General features: G+C 55.4%; 1 protein-coding gene across 1 annotated transcript; it reads left to right on the top strand.

The window, feature by feature from the left end:
• Window positions 1-669: 669 nt before the first annotated feature.
• NHLRC3 (NHL repeat containing 3) lies at window positions 670-10,488 on the top strand. Its single transcript, XM_054586679.1, has 7 exons — window positions 670-948; window positions 1,777-1,929; window positions 2,236-2,383; window positions 4,726-4,926; window positions 5,502-5,593; window positions 7,828-7,940; window positions 9,190-10,488. The coding sequence occupies exons 1-7, from the start codon at window positions 865-867 to the stop codon at window positions 9,440-9,442; spliced, it is 1,044 nt and encodes a 347-aa protein (XP_054442654.1). The 5' UTR covers window positions 670-864; the 3' UTR covers window positions 9,443-10,488.
• Window positions 10,489-13,662: the final 3,174 nt, after the last annotated feature.

The following is a 13,662-nucleotide window of genomic DNA, read 5'->3' on the forward strand; positions in this document are numbered from 1 at the left end:
GGACCCGTGGCCCAGCTCGCGCTCATCCCAGCAGCCTCGCCGGCCTCCTGGGGCCCCGCAGCCCCGCAGCGGCGGGCGGGCGGGCGGGCTCTTTGTTACCAGCTACACGGCTTCCGGGAGCGGGCCGGCGGCCGGGAGCACGGGGGCCGAGTGGAGGGGGACTCCGGAACCCCGCAGCGCCACTCTGCCAGGAGCCCCTCCCGGCTACCCCTCCAGCTCCCACCGGCTCCTGGGGGCCTTCGATGAAGCCCGTCGCGCCCAAGCAAACTCAACGCTGCGCCGCTAGTTTAGGCCACTCTTTCCTGAAAGCCAACGGAGGGGTCCTTGTGTGGGAACGTAGGTGTCCACGACATATGCCTGAATACTTCGGAATCGGATGCGGATGAACTGCGTCGCAGAACCTGGCAGGCAGTTTTTTGAGGGCCGCACCCCTATGGCGCGGGTTTGTGTGTGCCTGCTTCTGATTGGTCGACCTTAAAGTCAAGAGAATGAACGTCGAGTCGTTACGGCAGCGCTATGGGCGCCCTTATTTTGGCGGACAGAGTCCTCAGCGTAGGGCCGCTTTCCCGGAGGGGCGGAGAAGGTTGGTCTATGGGTCAGCCGGAGGGCACGTGACTCAGGGGCGGGGCTAGAAGGCACGTGGCACGGGGGCGGGGCTCCAGGGACGCCCTGGGGATCCCCGACCACCCAGCGTTGTGGTCCCTGCGTCTCTCGAACACGGCGCCTCCGAGGAAGGGCGGTCGGAGAGGAGCTTCAGCCCGGAAGCCGGGCAGTCGCTGAGCGCCGCAGGCAGCCGTGCGGACCGAGGCTGCTCGGCTGCCTCCGCCGCCTGCCCCAGGGCTTCGTCGCGCTTCCTGTTCCGTCATGGCCAGACTCTGGCTCTGCGCGGGGGGCGCGGGCTGCTTGCTCGTTTTTCTGGTTTTGCACTCGCGCCTTTCTGGCTCTCCGGTGAGTTGAAGAGCGAGGAGGTGGCTGTCTGGGGTGTGGACAGCACTTTTGGGAGGCGACGCTCCCCGCGGCACTGGAGGCGGTGGGCGCGGGCTTCTCTCTAGTCGGGGTGGGCGGGGTAGGGGCGCGGACCCCCGAGGGGTTGCCCTGGGTTAAAATGCACGCGCGGGAGGGCGGGGACATGGAGAGGGACCAGGGTGTAGGGTGGTTAGGTGGCGATGGAAAACAAAAGATAAGCAAATAATAAATTTCGGGGGGGAAATGGTTCTGCAGAGGGTCGCTGGCGTGTGGTTTTTCCGCGTTGCGATGGTGCAAAAGCGATACCCTTCAGGAGACGGTGCTTGCACGGGCTAGCGCTGTGCGGGTCTGCACGGCGTCCTGTGCTGTCAGCGTGTGGGGCTCTCGTGTTGTCGGGTCCCATCGAGTTATAGACACACACCTGTGTCTCTGCTTCTTCTGAGCGGAGGACGGAGGCCTCGTGAGATGAAACTCGAGCTCACGGCCGAACTGTAGGCTAATGGAAGTGTGCTGAGCACGTGTAAGGTCGGTTAGGCTGAGACGTTCCCTAGGTTTCGTGGAGAAAACGCAGTTTTGACTGAGGGCATTTTAAAATGATGGTGGGCTCACCGGGTTTTCCGGCTACGGCGACAGCCTCAGACAACGTGCAGGTCTGTGTTTTGGTCATCTTGGTGTTTAAACGAGTAAGGCCGTTTCTTCCCCCTCAGTTCTGACCTCTGTGTCAGGTGTCGAGGGATGCTTAAAAAATAGGCCTTTTTTTTTTTTAACCTAGAGTATAACCTGAATCCCAATCTTCTGATTTTATTTAAGGTTTTGAGGGAGTTTGTGTTTCAAATTTCCTGGAGAACTGAGGACGTCCCGTACCGGCTGGACGTGGGTTGGCCTAAGCACCCCGAGTACTTCACTGGGACAACATTTTGTGTTGCCGTTGACTCCCTGAACGGACTGGTTTACGTTGCCCAAGTAAGTAAAATTGGGGTTTTTAAGAAATACACGAACACAAAGGAAGCATCACCCTGTTCTACCCCACTAAGTAGCCACATGTTTTTATATCACGCTAATTATGGAATTGGCTTTTTGAATTGCTCTCACGTGAACACGACGACATTGAATTTGATACACGTTAATCTTGTTAGGTTTTGAAGCTGAGTTTTTTTAAGTGTCACTGGATTCCTCCATTAACTCTGGAATGGCGCTGCTTGCAGCCAAAATAAAGGCGACTTCCTTACACCCGATCCTACCTCGGCTGTTATCTTCGTGTCCCTCCAGAGAGGGGATGGCATCCAGAAGGTGTTAGTGTTCACAGAGGACGGGTACTTCCTGCGAGCGTGGAACCACACGGTGGACGCCCCACACGGCATGTTCGCTGCCAGCGCGCCGCAGGAGCAGTGGGTCTGGGTCACGGACGTCGGGAGCGGTACGTGTGCCAGCGCGCGGAGCTGTTCCGGCCTCTGCCGGAAGGTCCCCCTTGGCCCGCGCTCTAGCTCGTGCATTTGAAAATCACAGTCGCCCGATCTAATTTGCATTCGCTTACTGAGTCATGAAATCACTTATTTTTAAAAACAAGCTGTACTTCTGTAAAATTAAGACGTTTAACGAGGAGGCTATGTTAGAATTTTTAAACTTGATAAGAGCCTTTTTTTCTCTTTGAAACTTATTTTTCAATTTTTCGATAACAGCTTGCTTTTTAGTATTATTTTGTATTGATTTCAGCTTTACAGCGTACTGACTAGATGACCGTACATGTTCCAAAGTGTTTACCCTGATAGTTCCAGTCCCCACCTGGGACCATACATAGTATCCCAGTATTTTTGACTATTCCATGTGCTGTGCTTTCCGGCCCGTGACTGCACTGTGACCACCACCATGTCCTCCTTAATTCCGTCACGTCTGCCCCCCAGGCCCCCAGCCCCACTCCCATCTGGCGGTTGCCGTCCAGTCTCCGTGTTTATGGGTCTGTTTCAGTTGGGTTGGTTGGTTGGTTTGTTTTGTCCTTTAGACGCCCCGCGTCAGTGAGATCATAGGGCGCTCGCCTTTCTCTGACTGGCTTATGTCACTCGGCATCGAATCCTCTAGGTCCGTCCACGTTGTCACAAGTGGCAGGGTTCGTTCTTTCGATGGCCGGGTGATACTCCATTGTACCTGCGAACTGCAGCTTCTCACCCACTGGTCGGGGGGTGGGGGAGAGGCCCGCCCTCCCCCGGGACCCTGGTGGCTGTTGCCTCAGCTCTCTTCCCGGGGCCGGGGGCCCAGGCCCTGCTCACTCGGTTCTGGTCTGCTCTGTCGTAACTCCAGGCCTACGAGGTTGTCCCCTGATTCCCAGAAATCGACAGAACACCCTGCTCTCCTCATGCTTCCTGTTACAGCTCGTTTTTCCAGGCGCAGATCTGAGGACAGTTGCTGTGCTCCTCCCCATTTTTAAAAGGAACAAGTTCCTTTTAATAAAAACCTTATTTTGCAAATCTACGTTTGTTTGTACTATGTATGGTGCCAGGTGGGGACTGGAACTATCAGGGTAAATACTTTGCAAATCAGCTCCTTTCTTTTTTTTTTTTTTTTAATTATTTACTGGTATTCTATTTCCTTGGCTAATTCTTTAGACACTTCGGACTTGGCTTTCTTAAATAATGTTTTGTTTTCTTACCGTAGCTACCAGCTTTAGCTTAGGCCTTCAAACCAAATGTAGAAATAAAGACAGTTTTTAAGCGAGAGTTGTAATGCAGGCTCATCCTGTTTAAGTCCAGTGAGCACAGCGCATCCAGTTTCTCGCTTGGAGGGACCCCAGTCTGGTCTGGGTGTGCTTTCAAGTTGATTTCTGTTGGCGGCTTTATGGTTTTTCCCTAGTTGTTAATATTCTTTACTTTTGCTTAGAAGGTAGTTGTGACTCCCAAGAAATTATAATATGAATGAGAAGATAAATAATAGTGATTTGGAAAGATTTAGTCCCTTCTTAGGAACGAAAAGTTTAATGAGTTAGGAATTTGTTTCCACTAGGAGAAAATGTAGTTTCAAGAATCTGTATTACAGAGAACTATTTTGTTGACCTACTGAAATTTGAGATCTGTGCATGAATGAGTGAAATAACAGTTTTCAAACATAACTGGTTTTTCCCAATTCCATCTTGACTTCCTTTTTCAAGTAATGCTTACTCAGAGTCATAAGACGAAATGGAAAATGGTGTGCTAATAGTTTAATGTGAGCTTTGTGTGTAAGGAGTCAATTTTCTTGGATTTATTTATTTGGATATCGAGTCTATTTATCTTGGAGTACCTGAGGTTTTTACTTTATGAATAGGTTTGGCTATAACTAACAAGGAAGCTCAGTTGCTCGTCCAATAGAACATTTGAGTATCTGAGTCTATGAACTTTTTATTACTATCTAATACTAATCTGTTCTTTGCTCCTGGTTTATCATTGGCCCTTGAACAACATGGGTGTGAACTGGGTGGGTCCATTTATATGAGGATTTTTTCCCACAAATACTGTAAATGTATTGTCTCTTTCTTACGGTTTTCTTAATACCGTTTTCTTTTTTTAGTTTATTTCATGGTAAGAATACAGTGTATAATACACGTAATGCACAAAATATGTGTTGATTGACTGTACATTTCATTGATAAGTCCCAGTCAGCAGTAGGCTATCAGTAGTTGAGTTTGAGGGTGTTTTAAGTTACCTGTGGCTCAGGAGTCAGCTGTGCTTGAGAAACATGAACGTTTGTGCTGCGGTTACATTGGTGGAATGTTCGTGCCTGTCTTCATAGGACCCTTTGGTCACACCGTTAAGAAATACAGTGCCTTCGGCGACCTCGTCCAGGTCTTGGGCACCCCGGGCCAAAGGGGCACGGGCCTGAACCCCCTGCAGTTCGACAGCCCCGCAGAGCTGTACGTGGAAGACACGGGGGACATGTACATCGTGGACGGAGACGGAGGGCTGAATAACAGACTGATCAAGCTGTCCCAAGGTGCGTGGCCTCATTTTGGACGCCACTACGTCCGAACATCGGGTAGTAAGTTGGGTTTAACGTGTTTGATAGTTGATACAAAGTTACAGCTCTTGTGTGGGAATCTGTGTGAAGGGCTCAAGTGTGTCCCTGGGGAAAGAGCAGCCCAGGCGTCGGGGCGGCGGCGGCAGGCCTGCTCAGGCTTCGCCCGCAGCGAGGGGTCCCTTGGAGATGCGCGGGAGGCAGCGCGAGGACTCCGCTGCGAGTGCCGGGGACGAGGGGTCACCCCACCCCGCAGGGGCTGGGTGCCCAGGGCCCGCACCCCCGCGCCGAGCTGCCTGCGCTGGGCCCGCGGAGTTTTGCGGAATCCCCTGCCCTGCGCGTGCAGGCCCGTTACAGACGGGACGGTGAAATGCTGCTCTGTGGTGCTGTTTTTTGTTTTTGTAAAGCGTGAGCATTAGGCAAATGGGTATATAACAGAAAGCGAGGAATGGACGCATCATTGGAAAGTTTGCATCCAGTGACGTAAACTGTAACGGGCACGTGTGCAAGGCGTTCTCTGCGTGGGCCCAACCATGTGCGTTCACCACGTACAGATTTCGCGATGCTCTGGCTGCGTGGGGAAAAGGGCACAGGGCCTGCCAAGTTCAACGTGCCTCACAGCGTCACCGTGGATTCCTCTGGTCGGGTAAGAGCGCCACGTCCACGTGTCCGGATGTGTCTGCCTGTGTGTGTGTGTGTGTGTGTGTGTGTGTGTGTGTGAGCCTGGGCCTCCGCCTGCGCCCGCGGGTCTTGGGCGCCGGCACATGTCTGACCATCAGGGACGCGCAGGCATGTTGGTGGGCGTGTGTGCCTGGGCGTCTGGACAGCGCCTTGGGGCTGGGGGCACCCCACGAGCCCTCCCCTGGACGCGAGCCCCATGATGAAGGCGGCTCCCAAGCGCTTCCCAGCGGGCGGGAGGGACCCCCTGCTCCCCGGCCTCGGAGACGGAGCACATCCTGGGCTGGGTGAGTCAGGGTCCCCGGAGGGAGAAAGACCAGGCCGTTTTCCCACTAGGGAGCCACTGTGGGTATTCAAATACAGTTTTAATTCTAGAATTAAGCAAAGTTAGTTCTAGAATGTATTGATCAAGAGAGAGAGAAAGGAGGTTCACCTGGGAAGCTCGAATAAACAGACGCGCGGGCAAACGCTGGCCCTCGCCAGCTGCGCCCTGGCCGAGGAGCGCAGAGCCTCCCCCAGCAACCTGCCACGGGTGTTTCTCCGGGCGCGCGCCTCTTCTGCTCTCAGACCCCTGTGAACGTGACCGGTCGGCCCGTGGGCATTGCCGCCCCACAGCCAGGCCCCTTCCCGAACTGCCTCATCGCTTGTTTCTCCGTCTGACCCCCGCCGTAGCCCGTGCCCCGCAGTGACAGGGACTGCGAGAGGCCAGCCCCGTCGTCCCTCAGCAGACAGGCCGGCGAGGCACCCCCGCGCCCCTGCTTTCCGCCTCGGGCCTCGCGCGCGGCGGTCACGTCATGTGCGTTTGCTGAGCGCCTGGGCGTGCAGTGGGTCGGACCGCCTTGTTTTCGGGCCACGGAAACTGAACCCACCGTTCTGGGCTCTGCCAGCAGCTTCCGGAGTTGGGATTTGGCTTCCAGTGTGGACAGAGCGTGAATGTTCTGATCATAATGTTTTCAAACACTTAAACCGTCACAGACAGGAAGGTAGCTGAACGTGTGAGCTTTGTCCGTAAACTGGGAACTAGAGAGCTGAGACCCACTGCCGTCCTCGCGGGGTGCGGGCAAGATCGAGCCTCTGAGCGAGACAGGCTCAGACCCAGGGAGCCCACGCGGTGAGGGGCCCTTCTGCGCGGCCCTGGAGGTCCCTGGCGGAGACGCCGGAATTGCTGAGCCCCAGTCCCAGGGACTAAACTGTGCGTCCTCCTCCCCCCTCGCCAGCCGAAGACGGCAGTCCCCAAACCAGCCGCCTACTCGGCTCAGCAGCCTCTCCCCAGGGGCACAGACAGCTTTGTTTGTGGTTGGACATGAATTCAGTGGCTGCCAGAACTCACACAAGTTGGTGAAGACACAACCAGGTCACCCTGAAAACGCAGCCCACGGATCCACAAACCCAGGAACGCCGGGGGTCCGGGGGCAGAGGCGCAGGTCGGCAGGTCGGCTGCCCTCCGGTCCCTTCCTCCTAGCTCTCCAGAGCCCCTGCCACGTGTTGCTAGGGGTGACCCCACCGTGTGACCGCTGCGGGTTGTGTAGATCAAGTGCAACAGCTCTGGAGGTGTCATTAAAGCACACCTCCTTGCTTTATCACGGCAGTGTCCCTAGTGACTGGCAGCAGCCTCTCGCAAACCTAAGTGGCACCTGCTGTCTGTCGCTATTCACGTGGCGCTCGAGCCTCCCCGGCGCCTGCTCTGCGTGGGCCAGCGCTTCAGATGCACCTCAGCACGGCCAGCACGGGCCACCGCTCCTGCTGAGCGAGCGAGCCCTGGCTCCCACGCCTGAGCGCCCCAGGCCCGCGGCCTTTGACCGCGTTCCGTCGCCTGGCCTGGGAACGGACAGGCCAGTGGGGCTCGGCGACAACATGCATTAGAGGCGTGGGCAGGCCGTTGCCCCAGATCCTCGGCGCTGGGCTCCGCTCATCCGTCATTGTTCCTGCGCGCAGTGGAGCTGACAGGGCGGCCTGGGTTTGGGGTTGAGACCGATGGCCGTGAGCGGGTCTCCCCCTTGCTGTCGGCTCACTCCAGACAGACATCCAATCGTGAAAACGGGGCCTTTAATACGCCTCTTATTTGGAGACCGCTGAGTACGGAATGAGACTGTATGTGAGGTTTATGCAGGTACACGTCCCCCGCCCTCCTCTCCCCGCCTTTTCCTCTCCGCCCGTCACGGCGTAGAGCTGCCCCTGCGAGCACTTGTTCTGGTTCCCCAGGTGTGGGTTGCTGACCGAGGAAACAAAAGAATCCAGGCCTTTGAGAAGGACACCGGGGAGTGGCTGGGAGCCTGGGACGACTGCTTCGCAGAAGAGGGGCCTTCCTCCATCAGGCAAGTGCTGCTTGTTTGTTTGTTTTTAAGACTTTATTTATTCTTAGAGGGGAAGGAAGGCAGAAAGAGAGGAAGAGAGATTTCGTGTGGTTGCCTCTTGTGCGCCCCCTGCTGGGGACCCGGCCCACAACCCAGGCCTGTGCCCTGAGTGGGAATCGAACCGGCGACCCTTTGGTGCGTGGGCCGGCACTCAGTCCGCTGAGCCCCAGCTGCCAGGGCTTGTTATTTTAAAATGCTTCTGTCGTTTGCTTTACAGTAGGTTCCCTGAAGAGCTACCTCAGAGTTTAAAATATTTGTTGTGAGTGTGACGCAGGGAAAGGGGGGGAAACTATGCAGAAAACACGCGCTCGGGTTTCCAGCCCCAGGCAGCTGCGCCTGCAGTGCTCTGTGCGGCCCAGGCCTGCGCCCGGCCTTTTCTAGAGATTTCCCTCAAGATGCAGTTGGGAAACGTTTAAACACAGAAGGAAAACGAAGGTCTCGATTCTGCAGCGTCAGACCCAGCCGATCACGAACTCTTCATCGCCTTCGCTTTGCGCAGAACTGCGACGCTGCTGCTTTCTCATCCGAGTTAGTCTGTGTCTGTGTCTGCTGTCACACATCTCTTGCTCCCACATTGAAAGAATGTCATTAATTAAGATTCTTTCGAAAGGACACTGGCGTGCGTTCTGGCCTTCCCTCAGGGCCCGGCCCGTGCTGGTGGTTGTGGCCCTGCCTGGCCGCGGTCCTCGCCCCAGACCCCCATCTCGGGCACCCCCTCACCCTCTGCGGGGCGATCGCAGCCTGGACAGGGGCTTGCCAGCCCCTCTGCCGCCGAGTCCCCACTGTTGATCCCCCCAGTAGAACACGAAGGCGGGAGAGGCGGGATTGGGGCTCCTTGTCCGCAGCGGCGTTCTCGGTGCCTGAACAGGGCGGGCTGCGAGGAGGATGCATGGATGAACCAGTCTGGTACGTAAGCTCACGCGTGAAGTACTGCGTGGAAGCTTTTTCCTTTGTTGCTCTTTGTGTGTGTGCGCGCGCGTTACTGTATGACTATATTAGGCACAGATAAAAACCAACCCAGCACACTACAAATCTAGAAAATGTGCTGCCAATCATTGATCAGCCAGAAGGGCTCATAAAACAGCTTTGGAGGGAGAAAAACCTTCCGCAGGTAGGTGCCTACTGCTGCTGCGCACGGGCGGGGGGACTGACCGGCGCGAAGTGAATGCGCGATGCGTCCACGAACGGTGACGAGCCGCGCCCTCCGCAGGTTCACCCCGGACGGGCAGCACGCGGTGGTGGCCCAGCTGAACCTGAGCAGGCTGCTCCTCATGGCCGCGCCCCCCGGGGGCCGCATCGGCTCCTGCTCCGTGCGGCGCGCCGTCCAGCTGGCTGACCAGGTCTCGCCCCACCTCGTGGACGTCAGCGGGCGGACTGGGGCCATCTACGTGGCAGAGATTGGAGCAAAACAAGTACAGAAGTACGTCCCTTGGAGGAGCTCTTTCCCGCCCTTCCATTTATGACGCCGCTTGGCCCGGAGCCCCTTCAGGTGAAAGTTCAGACTCTGCACATTGCTGTTAAGTGCCTGAGAATAACGTTCAAGTGCAATTCATTTCTTTATTTTTTTTTACCTGATCTGGTGTCAGAAAACTTGTTTCAATGTCACGAAGAATTGTATTGCGTTGCCGTTGTCGTGACTTAATTTTGCATGTAAATGCACAAGGATGTTTTGCTGAAACATGCTGTAACTAAAAAACAGGTCAGAGAGAGGGAGTAAGGCTGTAACCCCGTTATTTGTCCTGGTAAACTGTTCCTGGGGCCGGGGGAAGAAACAGGAATCAAAGTGGGTTTTTAGGATAACTTACTGAATTTTACGCGGAGAACCACAGACCACCGGCTGACTCACGTCACGTCAGATGGCCCGAGGGATGGGGCCCGCGGGCGCTGGCCCAGCCGCTGCGGAAATGGCGAGGCAGGGTCATCCGGGTCCCGTCGGGCAGCCCACGGACGCACAGGACAGCCGTTCACGCGTGCGGTGGGGCTGGGGGAGGTGCCCGCCCTGGCGGTCGGGGACCCAGAGACTTCACGGTGGGGGGGGCCCGCCGGAGCTGCACCTTGAAAAGCCGGGGCGGAGAGGAACCTCCCAGCCCAGGCAGACAAGTGACCAAGCGTCACAGGCGGGCCGTGAGCTCGGGGGCTGCTTTGAAAAAGCCCTGCTTGGCTTTGGCCCTTCGGTTGTGAGATGCAAAGGCGTTTTTGCAGACGGGGCTCCCCTCAGTGCCCCCCTTTCTCCTCAGCCTGCGTTCAGTGTTCCCAGTGTCTGTCCACCTCATGCAGGCCCAGGATGACCGCACGGGGCGCCGGCCGAACGGAGCGCGTGAAGGGACTCGCTCCCCGCCTTTCTGTCTCCGCGCCTCTTGTTGGCACTGGGGTGAGGACAGCAGCTCTCCAGTGAGGACTGTTTTGCAGTTTCCTAGTTCCTCTGAGATGCGGGTGGACCCTTCGCCGGTTCCCGCCTCCCGGATCACGCTCCCCCGGCCCCCTGCCTTCCTCTTCCTCCCAGCGCATCCCAGCGGTGGGCCAGTGCAAGGCGTGAGTGGACCCTCTGTCCCTCCGCACGCCACCTGCCGTGCGGCCTCGCGGGTTTCGGGTGCTGGGCTCCCGTCTTCGTGCTCAGGAGGGCGAGTCTCCCAACAGGAAGCCGCCTCCGGGGGCGCAGGGCCCAGGCACACGTGGTTGCACCCGGATGGGCTGCGTGGTCTCAGACCGAGCAGCCTCGGTCCCCGCCCAGACAGGAGGATCACTCTCCCCCGCAGGGCGGCCGGGGGGGGGGGGGGGGGGGCTTCCATCTGCGTCTGCAGCGGCGCCAGGGCCTCAGAAGCATCTCACGGTCCGAGGGGCTTCTCCGCTTCCCTTTACCTGATGCTGCGCCTTCGCCTGGATCTCACGCTTGTTTCAGAACGTATCTTTGTAGAGGTTACGGGGTTTAACCAATACCGGAGCTGTGTTACTTGTTCTGCGTCTTCACCAGGACAGGGAGTGCGAAATGTCTCTTCCGAAAGAACGCCGCTTAGGGAGATGGACGCTGTCACTTCAAAAATGTTTCATTTAATTTTGCTTCGTTTTCTGTTATATCTTGTATAATGTTGAAAATATTCTCCCATCTTGCTAAGAACATTTTATCATTCCAGGGATCATGTTTTCCAATGTTTTTCCTTTGGATTAATTGTTTAAATGGATGAGAAATGTATTTTCTATTAAAATATATTAAAATTTTGGAAGGTAAAGGCAGTGTTATCTGGCTCTCCAATTATAGTTTGACTTTATTGTTAGAAGAGCAGTTTGTAACTTCTCATTTCATTGAAGAAATCCAACAATCATGAAATCACAGGTCGATGCTGAGTTTTTCTCCCAATACTGTGCTGTTTTGATTACCGTAGCTCTGTTGTGTAATTTAAAGCCAGGTACGGTGATGCCTCCAGCTTCCCTCTTCCCTCAGGGTTGCTCTGGCTCTTCGGGGTCATCTGTGGTTCTACGCAAATCTAATGATTTTTTGTTCTGGTCCTTTTAATAAATGCCATTGGAATTTGATGGGGATTGAATGATGTTTGTGTATCACTTTGATTGCTATAACCATTTTAGAGCTGTGTTCATTCTTCCAACTCATGCACATGGAGTGTTTTTTCCATTTCATTGTGTCTTTTTCAATCTCTTAATAATACTTTGTAGTTTTCAATATATAAGTTCTTCACATCCATCATTAGGTTTATTCCTAGGTTATAGTTTCTTAAGAAATTTTTTCAGAGATGAAAATGTTTTTGCCTCACTGATTTTGTTTTAGAAACTAATTTTTTTTTATAACTCATATTTAAAAATCTTGGAGGCCTCAGAAATGAGTAAATGGATCCCGAGACCTAAAAGTCTCGGCGCCACTTGTGTACATACTGCCCTTTTGTGTAAGAAAGGGAAGAGAAACGTCTTCGCGAGGTTACGTATGCGTGAAGCAAGTCAAAGGATAAACAAACCAGTACCGTGTTATTTTTGAGCTATGCAAAACCGCTCAGAAAATTAGGAAGGAAAAAGAGCTGGAGGCGGTGGCGGCCTGGCGGCAGCCGGGCACAAACTTACAGGGAACAGGGACACAGCCTGCGCGCCTGCCTGCCCCGCCCCCGCCCCCGCCCCCAAGGAGCCGTGGCAGGCCAAGCGCGCGCAGCCGGGGAGCCTTCTCTCTCTGAAGTGCTGGCAGCCACGTGGACCTGGTGGAGGACGAGACACGCTCAGTCTTCTGTTGTCTTAGAAGCGTGACTACACGTGCCACCCGTGTGTTCCTGTGGAAATTATGTTCTCGTGTGCACCGGGCACGGGGAAATGTTTTAGTACTAACAGGTACAAGCTCATTCCACTTACGCCCTGCGAGCTGCTGAGCGAAGATCGCCGCTCCTGGGGCTCAGGTTCACCCGGCGCAGCCTGGCCGCCGCCGGCCTCGGACACCGTGAGGGCTCATCCAGTTGCCGCCTTCCAGGGGACAGCGCGTTCCCCGGCACCCGAGGCAGGCTCCGAAAACGGCGCTCTTGTCCGCGATGCAGCGGAAAAAGCGGGCGGTGGTGTGGCTACGGAAGTTTAAAAAATCGACTGGTGGTTGAGTGTTGGGTTGGGAGGGGGAGAAATGGTGAAGAGTTTTGTTTTTTAGTGTCAATAAATTGAATAAAAAAACACGTGCCTTTAAAGGTTAACATCATTTAATGTGTTATTTTCACTTATAAATATACAATTTGCATATACAGGGGAAATAGGTTCCGTGGGTACAACAGAATACTAGAGACAGGGAAGCAATCAATCAACTCGAGAGGAACAGGACAGAACTGCACGCCATGCCTGTGCGCACGTGAACACGGGACGGGAAGGAGGACGACGCGGGACCACAGCCGACGCAGGGCATGACAGCTCGCGTCCCGACCCCAGGGCGCCGCCCCCGCCCGGCCCGGCCACGACGGGCCGACCCGCAGCCACGGGCTCTCCCTGCCCCTGGCTGGAGATGGAGCCCCTGAAGTTACCTCGGCTGAGCAACAGCTGAAACACTCAGACTGATGTGCACAAAGCCAACGGCCCCTCCTTCCGGGCGTGTGTTTCAAGTGCACAAGGAAAGCGAGTCTTGGCCGGAGTGAGTCCCTTCCAGCTGCCCCAGCGTCCAGACCCAGGGTTCCCTAAGCAAAGCACCCGAAAAGGTCGGCGCCCACGGGACACCCTGTCCACCTCTGCCCTGTGTGCATTTCCTGTCAGGATCAAGTCACTAGTGACAATGAATTTGGGGACTCAACTATGGCTGCCCACAGGCTTGTCCCCGCTGGGGCGGGGGGTGGGGACGCACACACATGCCCAGGCTTCGGCCCACAGCACCGTCCCTCCGGTCAGAGGCCAGCCGGGGAACGGCCTGTGCGCCAGCGGCGTTTCACTGCGACATAACACTGCGGTTCTAGGGACTCCCAGTTCAAAATCCACACTCAAAGGCAACATTAAAAACTTCAGTTTCTGTAAGTAAAGCACAGCTTTAATGACGATCATCTGGAAAAGCCACTTGTTGATGATGTGAAGTCACAAACGCGACACCTAACCGTGAAGACCAGCAGTCTGCACATCAGACGTGGCAGTTCTGCACCACATCCGGCCTCAAAGGACGAGAGTCAGTCCCACCTCCCCTTGGGTAGAAACAGGCTCCAGACACCCATGGCAGGGGGTGCACTCC

This window comes from Pteronotus mesoamericanus, unplaced genomic scaffold, assembly GCF_021234165.1.
Source record: "Pteronotus mesoamericanus isolate MK-2021 breed Mesoamerican mustached bat unplaced genomic scaffold, CSHL_Meso_final contig_94, whole genome shotgun sequence".
Lineage (NCBI taxonomy): Eukaryota > Metazoa > Chordata > Mammalia > Chiroptera > Mormoopidae > Pteronotus > Pteronotus mesoamericanus.